At 45.9% G+C, this 15433-nt stretch overlaps 1 protein-coding gene across 2 annotated transcripts; it reads right to left on the bottom strand.

The window, feature by feature from the left end:
• Positions 1 to 1337: 1337 nt before the first annotated feature.
• Positions 1338 to 14748, bottom strand: AGT (angiotensinogen). 2 transcript variants are annotated; one of them, XM_056344245.1, is made up of 5 exons: positions 14659 to 14748; positions 8277 to 9093; positions 4260 to 4524; positions 3670 to 3814; positions 1338 to 3039 (listed from the first exon to the last, which is right to left on the bottom strand). In XM_056344245.1, the coding sequence occupies exons 2-5, from the start codon at positions 9064 to 9066 to the stop codon at positions 2848 to 2850; spliced, it is 1392 nt and encodes a 463-aa protein (XP_056200220.1). In that variant the 5' UTR covers positions 9067 to 9093; positions 14659 to 14748; the 3' UTR covers positions 1338 to 2847. The 2 variants fall into 2 exon arrangements, with proteins under 2 accessions (XP_056200220.1, XP_056200221.1); XM_056344246.1 differs by having other exon boundaries at positions 8277 to 9090.
• Between the last annotated feature and the right edge of the window lie 685 nt (positions 14749 to 15433).

The following is a 15433-nucleotide window of genomic DNA, read 5'->3' as shown; positions in this document are numbered from 1 at the left end:
CTTGCTATGCCTTTCTAATTCTGGAATGAATTAGCTGGAAGAGCTTTTGTATAGTAGCATCAAGGAGGAAAAGAATAATGGCATGTTTTCCTCTAAAATGGTAATTGGATTCTCAAGTTTGTGAGTTATACCAGAAGTGGATGGGGCTGTTTTAACCTCGTCACCTGCAGATAACTGGCAATGTCTGTGTTTGGCCAGACCACTCAATACTGAATGACATTTACTCTTCTTTTTCCATCAGCAGTTGTATTTTCATGCTTGAACTGGAGCAAGCTGTCTAGATACGTACTTATTTTTTTTAAATTTACCCACGTAATTGTCAGCTATGCTCAGGGATGAACTATGTTGTCTTGATGAAACTTAAAAAGCCTGTCCTTGCCTTTGTTTTCCATTTCCAAATCTCCCACCTGTTAGAGCATGATTTTAGGTGTTTCTTTCACTAGACTGCTGAGCTGTAAACCGCAGCTTAGAGCTCAGTGTGTGAGTGATGCTTAGGATGTGCATCACTGTGTGCCTGGCAGAGGAATCTGGTGGAACTGAAGGACACCACTGCAGCAGAGTGAAGAGTACAAAATGCCAGAAGAATTTTAGTTGTAAAATCGATGTCGGAAACAAGTCTCAAGAGACTATACGTTGTTGGGGAAGTGGAGAGATTCAGTGTGTGTGTGTGATGTTTGTTTAGTTTTTGGTTGGTTTGGGTTTTTTACCATTTGAATATCCAGGTGCGTGGGTACAAGTACAGATAGCTTAACTTTTGGGTACTGTAGTGCTTGCTCCAGCACGTCTCTTCCCAGGCCTTGCTCTGACCAGTGTACTTCTAGTTCCTTGTCTCTGCCCTTTCTTCCTCCCTTTTCTTCTCCAGGGTGTCAGTGGAGAGGTGAGAGGTGCTTTCTTTTCTTTTCTGAAATGTGTTTGGTTTTGTGGATGCTAGATTTTGCTTGTTTGTTTTTCTGCCTGTATACCACTGGACAGTGTATGGAGTCCTCCAACAGCATGCAGCCCCCACCAGCGAATAATAGCATTTTGTCCCAGAACTCGCTGGCAGCATGGCTGGGGCTTCCTTTCATTGTCCTCCATCAACATAGAAATGGAACATTTTGTGGTCAGAAATTTTATTTGTGGCTGATGCTACCTTCTGCCTTTAATGAATAAATGGGTAACTTTAAAATTGGTACAAACACTTGGGAGCTGCCAGGCTTCATGCTTACAGCTATACCATTGGCTGTCTTGCATGAAAATTTGCAATTCACGGACTTAAAAAAAACATAAATCTGACTTGGAGCAAATTTCAGAAGCCAGAACAAGGGAGGCACTAATGGACGTAAACCCAACTGAACTGTGGCAAAGCAACTTGGAAGTGGGTTTATTTGCATTTTTCCATCTCTGCATATTTATAGTTAATTGCTTCTATGTATGAATACAGTATTTAGATGTTAGCTGGAATACATACAGTGTAATCGGATAAATACATGGATGCTATATCATGGCACTTGAAATCCTAGCGTTATCTAGTTGTGTTACTAGTCTTTTCCAACACCCCAGAAGGATCTGTCACGTTATCTACATCACCGATAGCAAGCCGCTGGCATTAGTGGGTTTGGATTAGACATTTGGGCCACTCTGGATGACAATGAGCTACCGTGCTTTGTAGGATACATCTGGCATCATATACCAAAGAGGTCTGCAGATATTTTCTAAATGCCATCAGTGTTAAAGGCAAATCTGGAGGTTAGAAGTGGAAATCCTTGTTCCATTGAGAGGCTTTCCTTAGTACCAAGATTTCATTTCCAATTCCTCGCTTCCTAATTCAAGAGCCATCTAATAATCTCTCGTTGCAGTTCAATGTTTCAAACCTTTATGACTCTGTGAACAGTTGGATTGGACCACTGAAACCTTTTTATTCATGCGTACCAGCACATCCACCATTTATACTAGTACAGATTATTGCCATTAATACTAGTTTTTAAGAACATATGGTTTTGATATGTTAAAGTTTATATACCTGGGCTCTAACCGGTAATGTTCTTTTTCGATGTAAGGCTGTAATAGATGCCTCTCAGGTTAGAAAGTAACCCAAGGAACGGGTTTGTATTGAAATAGTTGGGCTTTTTTTTCCTAAAAAGTCAGAGATAATTCTGTCAAGCTATGAGAATTATCCATCACTGTTCATTAATGCTACCAAACTCTATTTTTAGCTTTTCCATAGAGTTAAGAAATGAATGTATCCATCTGGACTGCGGAAAGAAGAAACTTCCTCTAAATGTGTTTTTGCTTCCAAGGCAGAAAATCTTGTCTCAGTGGGACAAGTGAAGCTTGCCTGCGCTGTTGGCAGCGTTTTAAAGGAAAATGTTGCTGATGAAGACAGAAATCTCTGTGGATAGCTGAAACTTTCACTGTAGCATAAAAGGGACTCTCTGTTGCAAGACTCCCCAAACTAAAAATTATAAAGTGACCTCTTAAAGAAGGAAGAGGCCCTTTGCTACACCTTTCTCTAGTAAATGCTGCTTGGGCTTATAAAACTATTTTTTTTAAGTCAGTGCCCTGCTGGCTACTACTTTGTCCCCACTGGATCAAAAAAGGGAGCTGGGGACAGAAAGGAGACAAAGTGGTGGGAATAAGGAAGAGAAGCTGGAGGAACAGTTTGAGTCGCCTCGTATGAAATAGATGAACAAGGATGAAACGTTGCAATGTTTTAAAAGCTTTCAGAAAGCTGTATTTCAGACACTACCTGCTTCATGTCCAGGCTAAACAGAGCACTCAACAAGATAGTAAAATTAGCTGATGAAGAAGAAGAAGGTGATGGGAAATGCATGTCGTTCCCCTCCCTCCCTATTCCCTGTGCTTGCACTAAGCCCTGTTCAGAGGGTTTGTCACTCTGCCAAGGAAAAGCATTGCCCTTGATTTCTCTTCAAAAACAGCTAAAAGGAAGGGCTTGTTCAGTGTTACATCCAGGACCGCCACATCTTCCTTCTGTGCTGTGGGGTCTTCTGGCTGATCTGTTCCATCACCGGTCAGTTTGAAAAAGGCTTTATTTATTACCTGTAAAGCAAAACATATAAGTAACTCTGATGGTTCCAGAGCATGATAGCAAAGAGACAAATGAGAGTTTGAGTAAACGATAAAGCACATGAAGTAATCAATAACTTAGATCAGCTGTAAGCAGCACGGGATAGACTCCATGGATGTTTAAAAAGATGGAGTACTTGTTCCATAACAGGAAAAAGCTCTACAGCTGCTTGTACACTTGGGCTGTAGGAAATCCTGGTACCCTTGCAGCCTCTGACAGAACTTCCTAGTCCCTCGGTGATGGAGGGTTATCCTCAGCAGCCCAGTACCTGCAGCCTCTACTATACACTCCTGCTGTGGTGCCTGGAGGTGGTAACAAATGCAGCCTGATTTGTATGTGCAGCACACTCGGATCTCAAACCTCATCTCTGTGCACATGTTGTATTGGCTGCAGCGATGAAATTTGAAGAGTTTAAGGCAAACCTGTTGCTGCTGAAGGGTTAATCGAAGGAATATTTGCATCGTTCAGTCACCTTGGAAGTTCCCTACTGAGCATGTGTCCCACATGGCTCTGATGGGTTTGTTCTGGGTGAATTTGTACAGTTAAAGAGGCTGAAATTGAGCAGGAGGCATATTTTTAAATGCCAGTGATGTGTACTGTACCTTTCCAACTGTTAGATTGGCATCGCTTATTTTACTGAGATCTGCCCCCTTTCCCAGCAGTGTAGGCAGTTCCATATCTGCAAGAAGCTCCTGTAGATCAGAGCTGCCTTCTGTTGTTAACTCCGGCAGTGTTAATTTAATTTCTCTGCAGAAAAGAGAGAGAGAGAGAGGCAAGTGCATGCTCCCCGCTATGAAAGCATGGTATCTGGGCACTCCTGGGAAACGGGCATGTGAAAACAGCCACAAGAAGTGCTCAGTATGTGGGGCCAGACAGCTACCAAGGGCTGATGGGTGTCACGTTGTTGTTTCCAAGTGGGAAGTTGCCTTAAATCTGCCCTGGGCACACTTAAACCCCAGCTCATCCCAATTCATGGGTCCTGTGTTGTCAACTATGGAAAAGCACTTGCTCTTTTCCTTGAAACACCCCAGATAAAAAGCCAATCCCACTGAAGTCGAGCTCCCTCGCAGTGAGACCCCTAGGTTTGCAGGTGTTCCCCTTGGTGCTGGGTGTTAAACCCTCCCTGGCAGGATCCGACCCCGGTCAGTGAGCAGTCAGGCCTGTGTGGGGTACCTGTCTTGTTCATCCCTACCTTGGGGCCAGCTGCTGAAGCCAAGCTGAGGACTGCAACAGCTGCTCAGACTCCAGGTGTTCCAGCTCGCTGCCATTGATGGGCTGCAGCAGCACCAGCAGCGCAGTCTTGCTGATGGGGACTTCCACCACAGAAAAAGTCCCACTAGCATCAGTGTTGTACTTGAATGTCCCCGTCACTGACAACATAGGAACCAAGACCTTCGTGTTTGAATCCACCCAGAACTCCTGAGGCTCTTTGAGCTGGCAGGCTTGCTTAACGTTCACTGAAAAACAGATTGAGAAAGAAGAAATTTATTCTTCACTTTCTTCACTCCTCCCCCCTGCCCCTTAGCCAGTATATACGTTCATTTAAAACCAACACACTGTGCATTAGACAAGGGTTGCAAGTATAAAATCATGTTTTGCTACTACAAGCATATGTATTTTGCCTTTACTACGCTTTCTGGTAGCGTCAGGCAGAGGCTGGTGCAGGCTGGCTGCACAGGGACGGCGACCATCAGGACTGCAGCCAAAGCCACAAGATTTCTACTGGCTTTGTGGCCTTTTCTGGGCACAGTAGTTCTGCTTGCTTGGTTGCCTGCTTCCTTGTTGGCCGATGGATTTCCTCTCCATCCCTTGAGTGGTGGTGGTGGTTTGGGAGCGCACCCATCAGAGCCAGCCCTTGGCTGCAGGAGCACCCGCAGGCAGCCAGGCGGATTCGGGATCGGGAAGGCAGCACAAGCTCTGGCTGAGGTCTCACCCTTGGCCATTGCATGAACCAAAGCAATGGGGAAGGTAGTAAGCGTAGCACCAAGTGTTGATTGAGCCAAGGAGGTTAAAAAGGACGTACCTGAATGCTTGCTAAACCTTAATATAGATTTCTTACCCAGTTCACAAGTATGGAAAGCCTTGCTCTCACCTCCCGCTGCTTCTGTGCAGCTTTGCCTTTCAACAGGTTATCTGCTCACTGCCATAGATCAGTGCTGCTGCCCAGTTAGGCAGATAATCCTGTTGGCATTAAAGAAACTACTGCCATCAGCAAGAAGGGCAAAGATCAGAAATCTCAAAATTGCTGTTTGGGGGAATTAGGAAAACAGATGTACACGTTGGGGTAAAGAAAGGAGCTCCTTACATTTAAATAATTAATATGGTATAAAATAGGAGCTGGTCTGGCTGTACTGTTGATTAGTCTATTCTCCAATTAATCCAGATACATGCTGGACCCTAATATATTTAATATGTAGTAAGCGGCTTTGCATAGGAACACTTGCCTCTTAAATAAGTTGGATGAGTTTGTGTAAGAAGAGCATTTAGGCACTTTCACCTACTATAACTTCACCGAAAAAGAAGCGGCAGGTAGGAGATGTGAAAGGTGTAAGCAAAACAAAGAATAGGGAAGTAGAGTTGTTCACCTTTTTTTCTTATGAGATGCAAGCAGAAAGGAGCCACTTTCACGGGGTCTGTATAACCTGCAGAATTTATTCTCACAGGATAGCAAAAGTCAAGACTGCAACAGAGTTAAATAAAAAGGGAGAAAGAAGAATTGAGCATTCAGATAGCTAAATGTATGAAGGTGGGAGAGTAATTGATTTAAAATAGTCTTGGGAAAGATACTGCAAAATTTCAAAGCTCTGCTACTGACTTTGGGGCTGTGTCCATTAATATTGTGCCAGTTGTGAACTGACAAACCAGCACCACTGTGTGAAACGACTGCCTGTGGCCTTCTGCTAGGTGAGGGTCTGGATGTCTGTGTCCTCAAATGTGTAACTAGCTGCTCCCCTGAAAGTGCTCCAAAAGATGTTCGTAGTCTTAATATGAGTATTTGTTTCTCACAGCATTTTTTCAGGACATGGGAGAGATGCATTTACTACAGAAACCCTGCTTTTTGTCTCACACACCCAGAACGTAATATAAGGAAAACTGAAGATGAACATCCTTGCTATAGGAAGTGATAGCTGACACATTGGAAGAAATGGTTTCTTACAGTGAGATCTTTTATCGGAACACTAAAGCTGTGGGATTGGGCAGCCTTCTGGCAGCCACATCAGAGCAGGGAAGAAACCTGTGTCTACAATACAGGCAAGATAGCTAAAATGAAAAAGGCTGTCAGTCATGAGTGAAGATTTAGCCTGCAAGAGTAAGAGCATGCTGCAGTACTGGCTTGGGAGTGCAGGAAAGAAATGTTGGACCTCTCTGCTTCAGGTGATGATCTCCATGTTCTGTGATACAGGCTTTACGCCAGCCTGGCAAGCTTAATGAGAGGATGACTTCCTGTGGAAAGCTGTGACTTTTTACTTTTTTAAAAAATATGGCAAAAAGCATCCTGCCACATTTCAAGTTAACACTAAGTTGTTGGGGGTTGTCTGTTCAGAAGAGCGTTTAAAAGAGAGAAGGTAAGGGCGCTTAAGATTGTGCAATCCCATGGTGCTATTTTCATTCCGTAGTTTGTAATTATTTTGCAACTTCAAAAAAACCAAAAGAAGTCTCATGTCAGCAAAATTTGCACCTGATGTTATGTATTGGGTTCTAAATGGCAGCCTCTGCTCAGCAGCGAGTCTATAAATGTAAAAACAACTGTGTGCAAGCAAACAACAGTTGAGACCACTGGAAGATTTAGCTGTTGTTTGGTCTGGATTTCTGTCATGTAATCAATCCTATGGCTGTTGATAGGATCTCAGGAGCATATATACTGTGTTTCAGATCAAAAAAATATACTTTTTCCTTTCTGCAGCTATAGGGACAGACATGGAACATGACAGCATTAGCTGTCGTGGTTGCTCTCCACAACCAAATGGCAAAGCAACTGCTGAAGTCATCTCCTGTGTTTATTAGAAGAGACTTGCTTATCCAACTCATTTGTTCTTGAGCCAATTTTCTCCATCCCACACGTGGAGACTACATCTCAAGTTCACCCTTCTGAGAGAGAGAAGGTAGTAGAGCTGACCCAGTGACTCAGACCCTCAAACGTGTTCCTAAGCTAATACAATTATATGTTTCCAATACAGAAGAAGAGGAAAAAACTGTTCTGCTAAAGGAAAACTCTTGTGACCATGCTGAAGTCTGTAACACGAGAATTATTTTTGCAGTATCATCTCTAGACCTTACACTGAAGAGAAGGCTGATGCTCACAGCTGCCTGAAGAGCTGAGATCCATTATGACAGCACCCATGAAAGGCAAAGACAACCTGACATCCAGTTTTCAGGTGGGAAGGTGAAGGCACAAAAGCATTCCATGGGCACCAGAGCTCTGCCTTTAGCAGCAGAGGCCTGCTTAGAAACTTATGGCTCACTGCAAATTTTCTGAAATACTTGCCTGGTAGGCAAGCAACCCGAGAGTGTGCGGTCTCTGATACCGCATTCAGTCACAGGGATGTTGAAAAGCAGCTACGCTTGGAAGAGGAGGCTTAGCTATGGTGCAGGGGGAGTTCTGGGACAGCAGCATGGAACAACCCTAGGTAATTAAGACATCGCTTTAATTCTTCTAATTTTGTATATGCTCCCCACTTCCATAACTGGTAGCTTGTTTGATTCCTTCCTAGCCCAGAAGTTGCCTCCAGACTTCTGTGTTTAATAGCCACTGGAGGAGTCATGGCCATTACGTGTTTCAGCCTTTCTTGACTCTGTACCTCCAGCCTGTTACACCCAGCTCCCTGTGTTTCCACAGGTTCTGGGGACAGGTATTTCTTTGGCTTGCTTTAAAGCTACTCTCTGATCGTTTCTGCTGGAGGCCCCTCATGACTTGGTTCCTTTGCAGTCAGAAATGCTGCGCATACCTCTCTTATTCATCCTCCCACACCTTTCCTAATTCTTCACTTCCTAGACAAGGGAAATTTCTAGGAGGCCATCTCCCTCCACCTCCTCCCCGTTGCCCTTGCTGGCTCATGGCAGAGTGTAGGCAGGACCCCCAGCACAGCGGTGGGGAGCAGGGCACTGCACATGGAGCAGTGGTCCAGCCTTTCATCATCTTTCCCAGGAGCAGAGGCACTGCCTGTCCGCCACCCAGCCTGCCCCTGAAACAAGCAGTGCTGCCTCATACCTGCCAAGTGGACGTCCACCACAAACAGCAGATCAGCAGATGGGTCGATGTCTGTCAGTAAGCACTTGCTTTGGCCCTTGCTTTTGGCCTCCACAAAGGCATTTATTTGCTTTGCTGCCTCGCTTGGTTTTGTAAAGTCAACAGCTCGGGCGTAGAGAGCATCAGCAGAAGGGAGCAAGTCCTGCACGAACAGCTGGGATAGAGGCACGCTGGGGGCGGAGAACAGGCAGAGCATCTTGGAAAATTGCAACTCCTCATCCCTGCTCTTGACAAGGCTTTCAATCATCCTCAGGCTGGAAAGGACTTTGTGTCCATCCACCTTGAAGGTGCAGTCAGGATCTCCGGAGCGGGGAACAAATCCCAGCAAACGCTGCAAATCAGCCGCTGTCTGGTTTGAGGCGCCCAGGTAGAGAGACACCAAGGAGCCATAAAGACTGGTTGGGGACAGGAGCACGTTTTGGCCCTGCCGCCGTTCCTGCAGCACGCTGTAAAACCGTGCACCCAGGACATAGATTAAGTCCTTCAGGTACCTCATCTTCTGCCTCCTCCGGCCACTCGGGCTCAGGACTTCCAGCTTGTCCTGGTTCAGGTCGTCTTCATAGGCAGGTGTGGTTTGGGACTTGATGGAGACAGGGACAAAAGTTTTCTTTCCCTCCTGTACCAAGTTTTCCAGCTCCTCACAAGTACTCTTGTTGAAAGAAAACAAATTGAAAGGGTGGACGTAGACACGGTCACAAGTCAGTGTGGTGAGGCACGCCAACAAACAGAGAAGTTCTGCTATCAGGTTCATGTTGGGAAATTGCTTCCACGGCGTCTGCTGAAAGAAAAAGTGAGGAGGAAAGAAGACTGATTAGCCTGTTGTAAATACAATTCCTCTTACTCACAGGGTGAGGTGCTAGTGCTGCATTGGAATTAAAAAGGCAGGAATTTCAGTATTTAGTGCTAGCTGGTCTGAGTGTGCCCCCTGAAAAGTCCAGCATGAGATGGCCACTGGTTTCAATGGTGGCAGGTGGGGAAATGCTAAGCACAGATGTGACTCCGTTACCCACTGCAGCACCCTAATGATTTAGCATGGGAAGCAGTGCGGTTGTGCGCGCCAACCAGCTGGGCTTGCCAGCTAGAGCGTGCTAGTTCTGGCAGGGCATTGTAATAGTGCGACGATATTGCTTGTGGGACCTGGTCAGTTGTCTCTGCAAACTGCTGCATGAATCTGGCTGGTACACAGACAGGCTAAGCGAAGTGGGGTCGGGAACCAGGTCTCTTAAGGTCCCACCACTGAATGATTTCACTTTATATGTCCAGTCAGCATAATACTTGGCACTAGCAGAGCATTTTGTGTTTTCATAGCCCAGTGCAAACATTCATTCCAGCTTCTAGGCAAACACACTGACGGCTTCCTTATACAAATGTGCTGACACTGAAACCGCTTTCATAGAACCTTCTTTATCTGAATACAGAGTTAGAGGGGGTAAGCTGAGTTTTACTCCAAAGTACAGGTAGTCTTCTCCTGTGGTAAAAGACTACCTGCTGCTCTTGTTTTTCCTGATAAGAAGTAGAGAGTTTGACTGGATATGGATGTCACTGATGTTCTGGCACAAAGGTTCTGCTGCATATTGGGAATGAGAAAGCCATTGGCACACATACACACGCATGCATACATACACACGTATGTGCAAATACACTGAAAATGTTTGCATTTTTGTAATTCTCACTTCTACTGTATCTGATTTTTTGTTAACTAATAGCTCTGCTGTACCTTCCCTGGATTTCTAGTATATAGCCTTGAATTTGTGTATTTGAGATCCAAATGCATTGGAAATTATGCAGCTATAACACTTACCATTGGCCAAAATGCTGTTATTTAGAGCTGTATTTTCATTCTACTAGTCATTTCTTATTTATTTTAGCTCTGTTCACTCTCTTTTCCCCTTTCCAAGCTCTGCAGACTCATTGGATGGGCAAACTGCTAACAGCCTCAGCAGTGACCAAACTCCACTCCCTGCCTTCTTTCTCTAAGATTTTTTGAGTCACACCAGCCTCTCAGGTACTGCAATTCCAGTAGCCTGAGCCTTTTGAGAGGACACAGTGCAATATCTGTCTCACCAACATTTTAATTTACACAGGGTAAAAGTGTTTGGGTTTAAATCCAGCCATTCAAGACCTGGCACCTTTCCATCCTGATTTATTGTGTGTAATCATATTCATTTCATTGAGGGACCCCCAAGTGTTTCATGCCTAATAATACTCCTGTTTGCAGTATCGCCACTCTCTTGCAAATGCAAAAAACTGAGATGTGCAGATGCTTGGTAATTAGACATACCTTGTTAAGTAGATATGCTTGCTAACATACACATCTAAATTCCCAGGCTGTAGGCTCCTGTCTAACAGCTTGGTTTGCAAATGGCATTTCTGCTGTTGGTGATGGTCCCTTGGAATTTCTGAACATCTTCCTAGTGAGTCAGGCCTGAAAATATTTGCTCCCCAGAAGCACGCAAGGGAGGGCCTGCTGCATATCTCCAGCGCTGTGCCTTCATCCAAGGATTGCTATTGCCTGTTAACTCCCATCCCATCCTCTAAATTATCGTGCAGGCAGCGCAGCCAGCGCTGCTGTCCTCTCTGCTCCCTGCCCTGTCTTTGCCTCCCCAGCCCCGCCGGCAGCAGGTGACGCGCATCACAGAGCTTCTTCGTTGCTTATGACCAGTTGAAAAATTATCTTGGGACCTGCCTTCCCAACTTCATCTTCACTGCTAGCCCAGCCACTGTGCATTTCCAGACTACTCACTGCATTATCCTGACTGAGACAGCTCAGGAAAACAGACCAAAAAGCCACAAATTAGAGGCACTGCTCTTCCCACCCTGTTGTCTCCATCATGCAACTCCTTGGAAGCATTTCTTAATCTTTCCCGTAGGAGCATGGAGGATGTCTCTGTGCCGCCCAGTCAGGCTGTGCCATTAGGTATCACTGGTGCCTGGTGGTTACTTCTCAAGGCTGCCAGAGCCATCATGTCAGCTCATTTCTCCTGAGCAGAAGCGAGAGGAGCAGCTCTCACCCCAGCACTTGCACTAAGCCCCACCTGCAGAAAGCCCTAAAGAAGTCAGCCCTGAGCCTTTCAGAAAAGCACGGAATCCCGAGTTGAAAAACTGGCATTCCAAGTGAATCCAGGTGTGCTTACTTGCCTCCGTCCTGGCGCGTGCCCTCTTCCCCCTGGAGCGGGCGGCGTGATTGCGGGTGGATTTATGCCCTTTCCACAGGATGGCCCTTTCGACACGTCTGCAGTGGCGTTACACAAAGCTACTTTACATCACAGGCTGGGGGGGCCAAAAGAAGTTAGCTTAGGCCAGACAGGACCCGATGAAACCAGAGCATGGCTCAACACCGGCCACACAGAAAGTTTCAGGGATGGATACACAACCTTTAACCAGACCCAGCACGTCTGTGTAGCCTGCAGTTACACATTTACTAAGACAGACACAGGCGTTTTTCTGTGCAGAAGAACAAATTACAGGAGCTGAAAATAACTCAGCTTGTTTTGTGCCAGACTGAAAGGAATGCAGATTTCTTTGTACCTGTATTTGTTGTACAGTCGGACCAGATTTTTTTCTTCTCAGACAAATTGCCTTTAATCTCTACCTTGCAGCCTGGGTACCCATCAGTGAGTGGGACATGTATGCTACTGCAGAATAAAAGGATTAAGCTCTCAATTTTTACCCTTTCTTTCCCTCTTGATCTACCCAGAAGATCAAAAGTTTGTTCTTTTTCCTTTTCAAAGTGAAATGTGTTGAAAAGAAGAGGATGCAAGCCAAACGGATGAGGTTGCCAGAGCTGGATCACAGAGACTTCATGCCTCCCAGTCTCAGCTTCCCAAGTCCTATTTGGCAAAAGGGATGGGATTTGGAGATATTTCTGCTGCTTTTGAAATGGTCCTCCAGTTTTGGTGTGCCCCTTCTTCCTCTTTAATCAAGTAAACACTGAATCAAACCAGGGATGATGCAGCTGGGTTAGACTGGGTCTTGCACGGTGCCCCTGTTACAGTTCGTAATTAAAATCCCATGGCTATAATGGGATTAGGGCTGTTTTAACATCCATGCCCTGATTTTGGAGGGCCAGTCAGGCATGGTTTGTACTGCTGTGCCCAGTTAGATGTTGGGTTCAAGGAGAGAGCCGAGAGAGAGGGATGTTTTCAGTGCACCAGGGCAGTCGGAGCTGTTGGAGCTGGAGGAGGAGACAGGGGCAGCCGAGTCCTGCCAGCCCAAGCGCTGTGTGCCAGGCATGTAACACCAAAGGGATTGGGAATTTCTGTCTCTGCAGCCCTGCTTTTCATTTAAACAGTCTGATGACCTTAAGTCTAATGAAGTCTGAAAGTAGTTCTGAGCCCAGGCCCATATGACATGCTATCATGCACACAAGGCTTAAACAAATAGTTTGAAATATTCACGGTGTTTTGTCCTTTTGCTGCATGGACATCTCAGCTGAGGAAGCACCTGGCAACAGAACAGTCCCTGAGCATTTGTACCATCTCCAGACAGCTACAAAATGCATGCAGCCCAGCCACAGATACAGGCAATGGGAGAAGTTTCTCCATCAAAAATGCATTTTGTTCGGCTAAATGCTACGAGAACGAGCTAGGTTTTGGGTTGCCATTCCCCTTGTTTCCCCTTTTCCCCAGAGAGTCCTTCCCACAGGCATGCTGGAGGAGAAAGCTGGTCCCTCAGAGGCCAGTGGAGGTGCGGGTGGGACGTGTGACAGCACAGCCCAAACCTGTGTCTCCTGCCCCACCACCCACACAGCCCCACATGAGGCACTAGGCACCAGCGGTGTGCAGGAGCGGCCAGATCATGCTGTGCCTGTGAGCTGTAGCTGCTCTGCTACATCCCCCTAGGCGAAGCTCGAACACAGGGAAAAAGCAAACCCAGCCTGATAATCTCAGTATCGGGGACAAAGAAACCTAGGCTCTTTCAGTGGCGGGCGCCTTGTGTTCTGCAACACTCTGAAAAGTATCCTTATTAACGAGAATTATTGACTTTGGCTAATAAGCTCTAAGTGATGCTAGTAACATATACTACAGCTGCCAGATTTATGTTTGCTGTGGACAAGAAACACTAGAAGGGGAAATCATATAATCTGAAGCTACTGTATTATTATTTTTTTCCTTAAATCATGTGCCTCTGTGCTGTAGCACCTGGAGGGCGGTGTTTGGGTATCTCCTGCTCCCAACTCCCCTGCAAGCCATGACTGAGTCACACTGCAGCTGGTGGTCTCCTTTTGCTATAGGTACCAGCCCCAAGTCAGGCATCCTTGGCTGCAGGGGATGCTGCCCCACAAAAGAGGAGGAGCAAGAGGCACCTGAATGATAACTCCAGTCTGGCTCCGTCACATGAATAAAGATCAGTTGTTAGTTTAAAGTTCTCAGGGTTTTCACCCTAGTTGACCTTTGGGGCTCTTTTGGTGTCTGTGCACCGAGTTCTATTGTTTTCTGTCAACAAAAAATGCTGTCAATATCTTTGAGGAGTGCAGGAGACTCCCCCCACCCACCCCCAATCAATAAAGTCATAGAATTAAAATACCCAGCTTTCTTCAGAAAAAAACTTTCACCAGAAAATGTTCAATGACCCACTTTCACCAGTGCTCCTCCTCCTTCAGACTACTGGGAATGTGGCTGGCCTCAGTAATGAGGGAGATCCTTTGATTTCACCTTATGTTCATGTCCTACTACAAAGTCCCTGTACACAACAGCCCCCTAATTTGACCATCACTTATACTCACCCAATTAATATTCCCCTAATTAAGATGCATCACACACTAGCACACTTCTTAGATCTTTGTCTTTTATCTTCTCACGGTTGCTACTAAAGGAGGTTTCAGACTATGAAGAACATAGACTGCTACTCTTGGAACATACTTCACAGACTGTGGAGAACATAGACTGCTACTCTTGGAATGTATTTCATCCTAGTAAGATTTAATTACAGTTAGTCTTTCATTTCACTTCTGAGCCATTTTTAAGCAGGAGTCCACAAGCATTATTCCAATTACTATACGTGGACCCTGTTGTCCGGCTTTTTTTGTTGGCTTGCCATGTTTTAGGACAAGCGTGTGCTTAAAAATAGAGCTTCAGCTTCGGAAAGAAGAGAGTCTCTGTCCTGCCCTTCGGCTCCGGGGTTGGAGGATTTGGCTCCCTGAAGAGAGCTGTACCAGAAAACCTGCATGGGGCCAAACCTGGGCAAAAAAAAAGCTTTCCAGCAACTAGGAATGGAGAAAGGTGAAAGCAAGGCTGGGAAGCATACAGGCGTCCCCTGTGCAAAGCAAGCCCAGGGCCCACGCACTTTTGCTAACAAATGCCTCCCTGCGACACTGGCAGTAAAGGTACAAAGAGCCACAGACCTCTCAAACCTGCTCTTCAGCGAAGAGGTCCACGCTCTCCTCTTGCCCCACGCTTCCCTACCTTGCAGAGGCGCTTGGCTCCCCCTTTTATACCCGCCCTTGCATAAGCGGGGCCGGCCCTCCCTCCTCCCCTCTGCTGCCCTCATTTCTCTTCAAAACCTGCCTCTGTTTTTCCTGCTTGTTATTCATGGTGGCTGCTGAGAGGGAGCAAAGAGGGGTGGATCTCTTGGGCAGCCTTGCTCTTCTGGAGTGCTGATGGGGAAGCGCTCCTCTGCCCCACGGGAATGTCAGAATGCCTTGGTGACGGTGCTGCTGGCCCTTCTCCGTTGTAAATACTGTCATATAGGCTTTAGGCATTTTAACCCTGGCACAGGAACACTGACCCTACAGCCAGCAGCGTGTAATTAGCTGTAGAATGGGAAAATGATATTGTCTGAGCTAGAATTGCGATTGACCAGCCAGGCAGCTATTCTTTCACTGAAGAACATCATGTCTCCACTCTGTCAAAGAGTGTTTTCATTGATCCAGATTGTTCTGGGAAAAGCTGTATAAAAGTCAGCACTTTGTGCAGAGACAATAGTAAATATTTTTTTCTCTTCTGTTCAGTTTGTTTTCCAGCTTTCCCAAATTTTGCCCTGAGATCTGAACTCAAAACAACCATATGTACTCCTGTGATGATGTTCTTGTCTCCCCATGAGGTTATGGTGGGAGTTGTGGAGGAGGGATAATAAATCACCCTGTTTACAACCTCAGACCACAGACTTTTCCATGGACT

The sequence above is a fragment of the Falco biarmicus genome, chromosome 6 (assembly GCF_023638135.1).
Source record: "Falco biarmicus isolate bFalBia1 chromosome 6, bFalBia1.pri, whole genome shotgun sequence".
NCBI lineage: Eukaryota > Metazoa > Chordata > Aves > Falconiformes > Falconidae > Falco > Falco biarmicus.
Note: the sequence above shows the minus strand (reverse complement) of the source record. Positions and strands in the feature narration are given on the sequence as shown.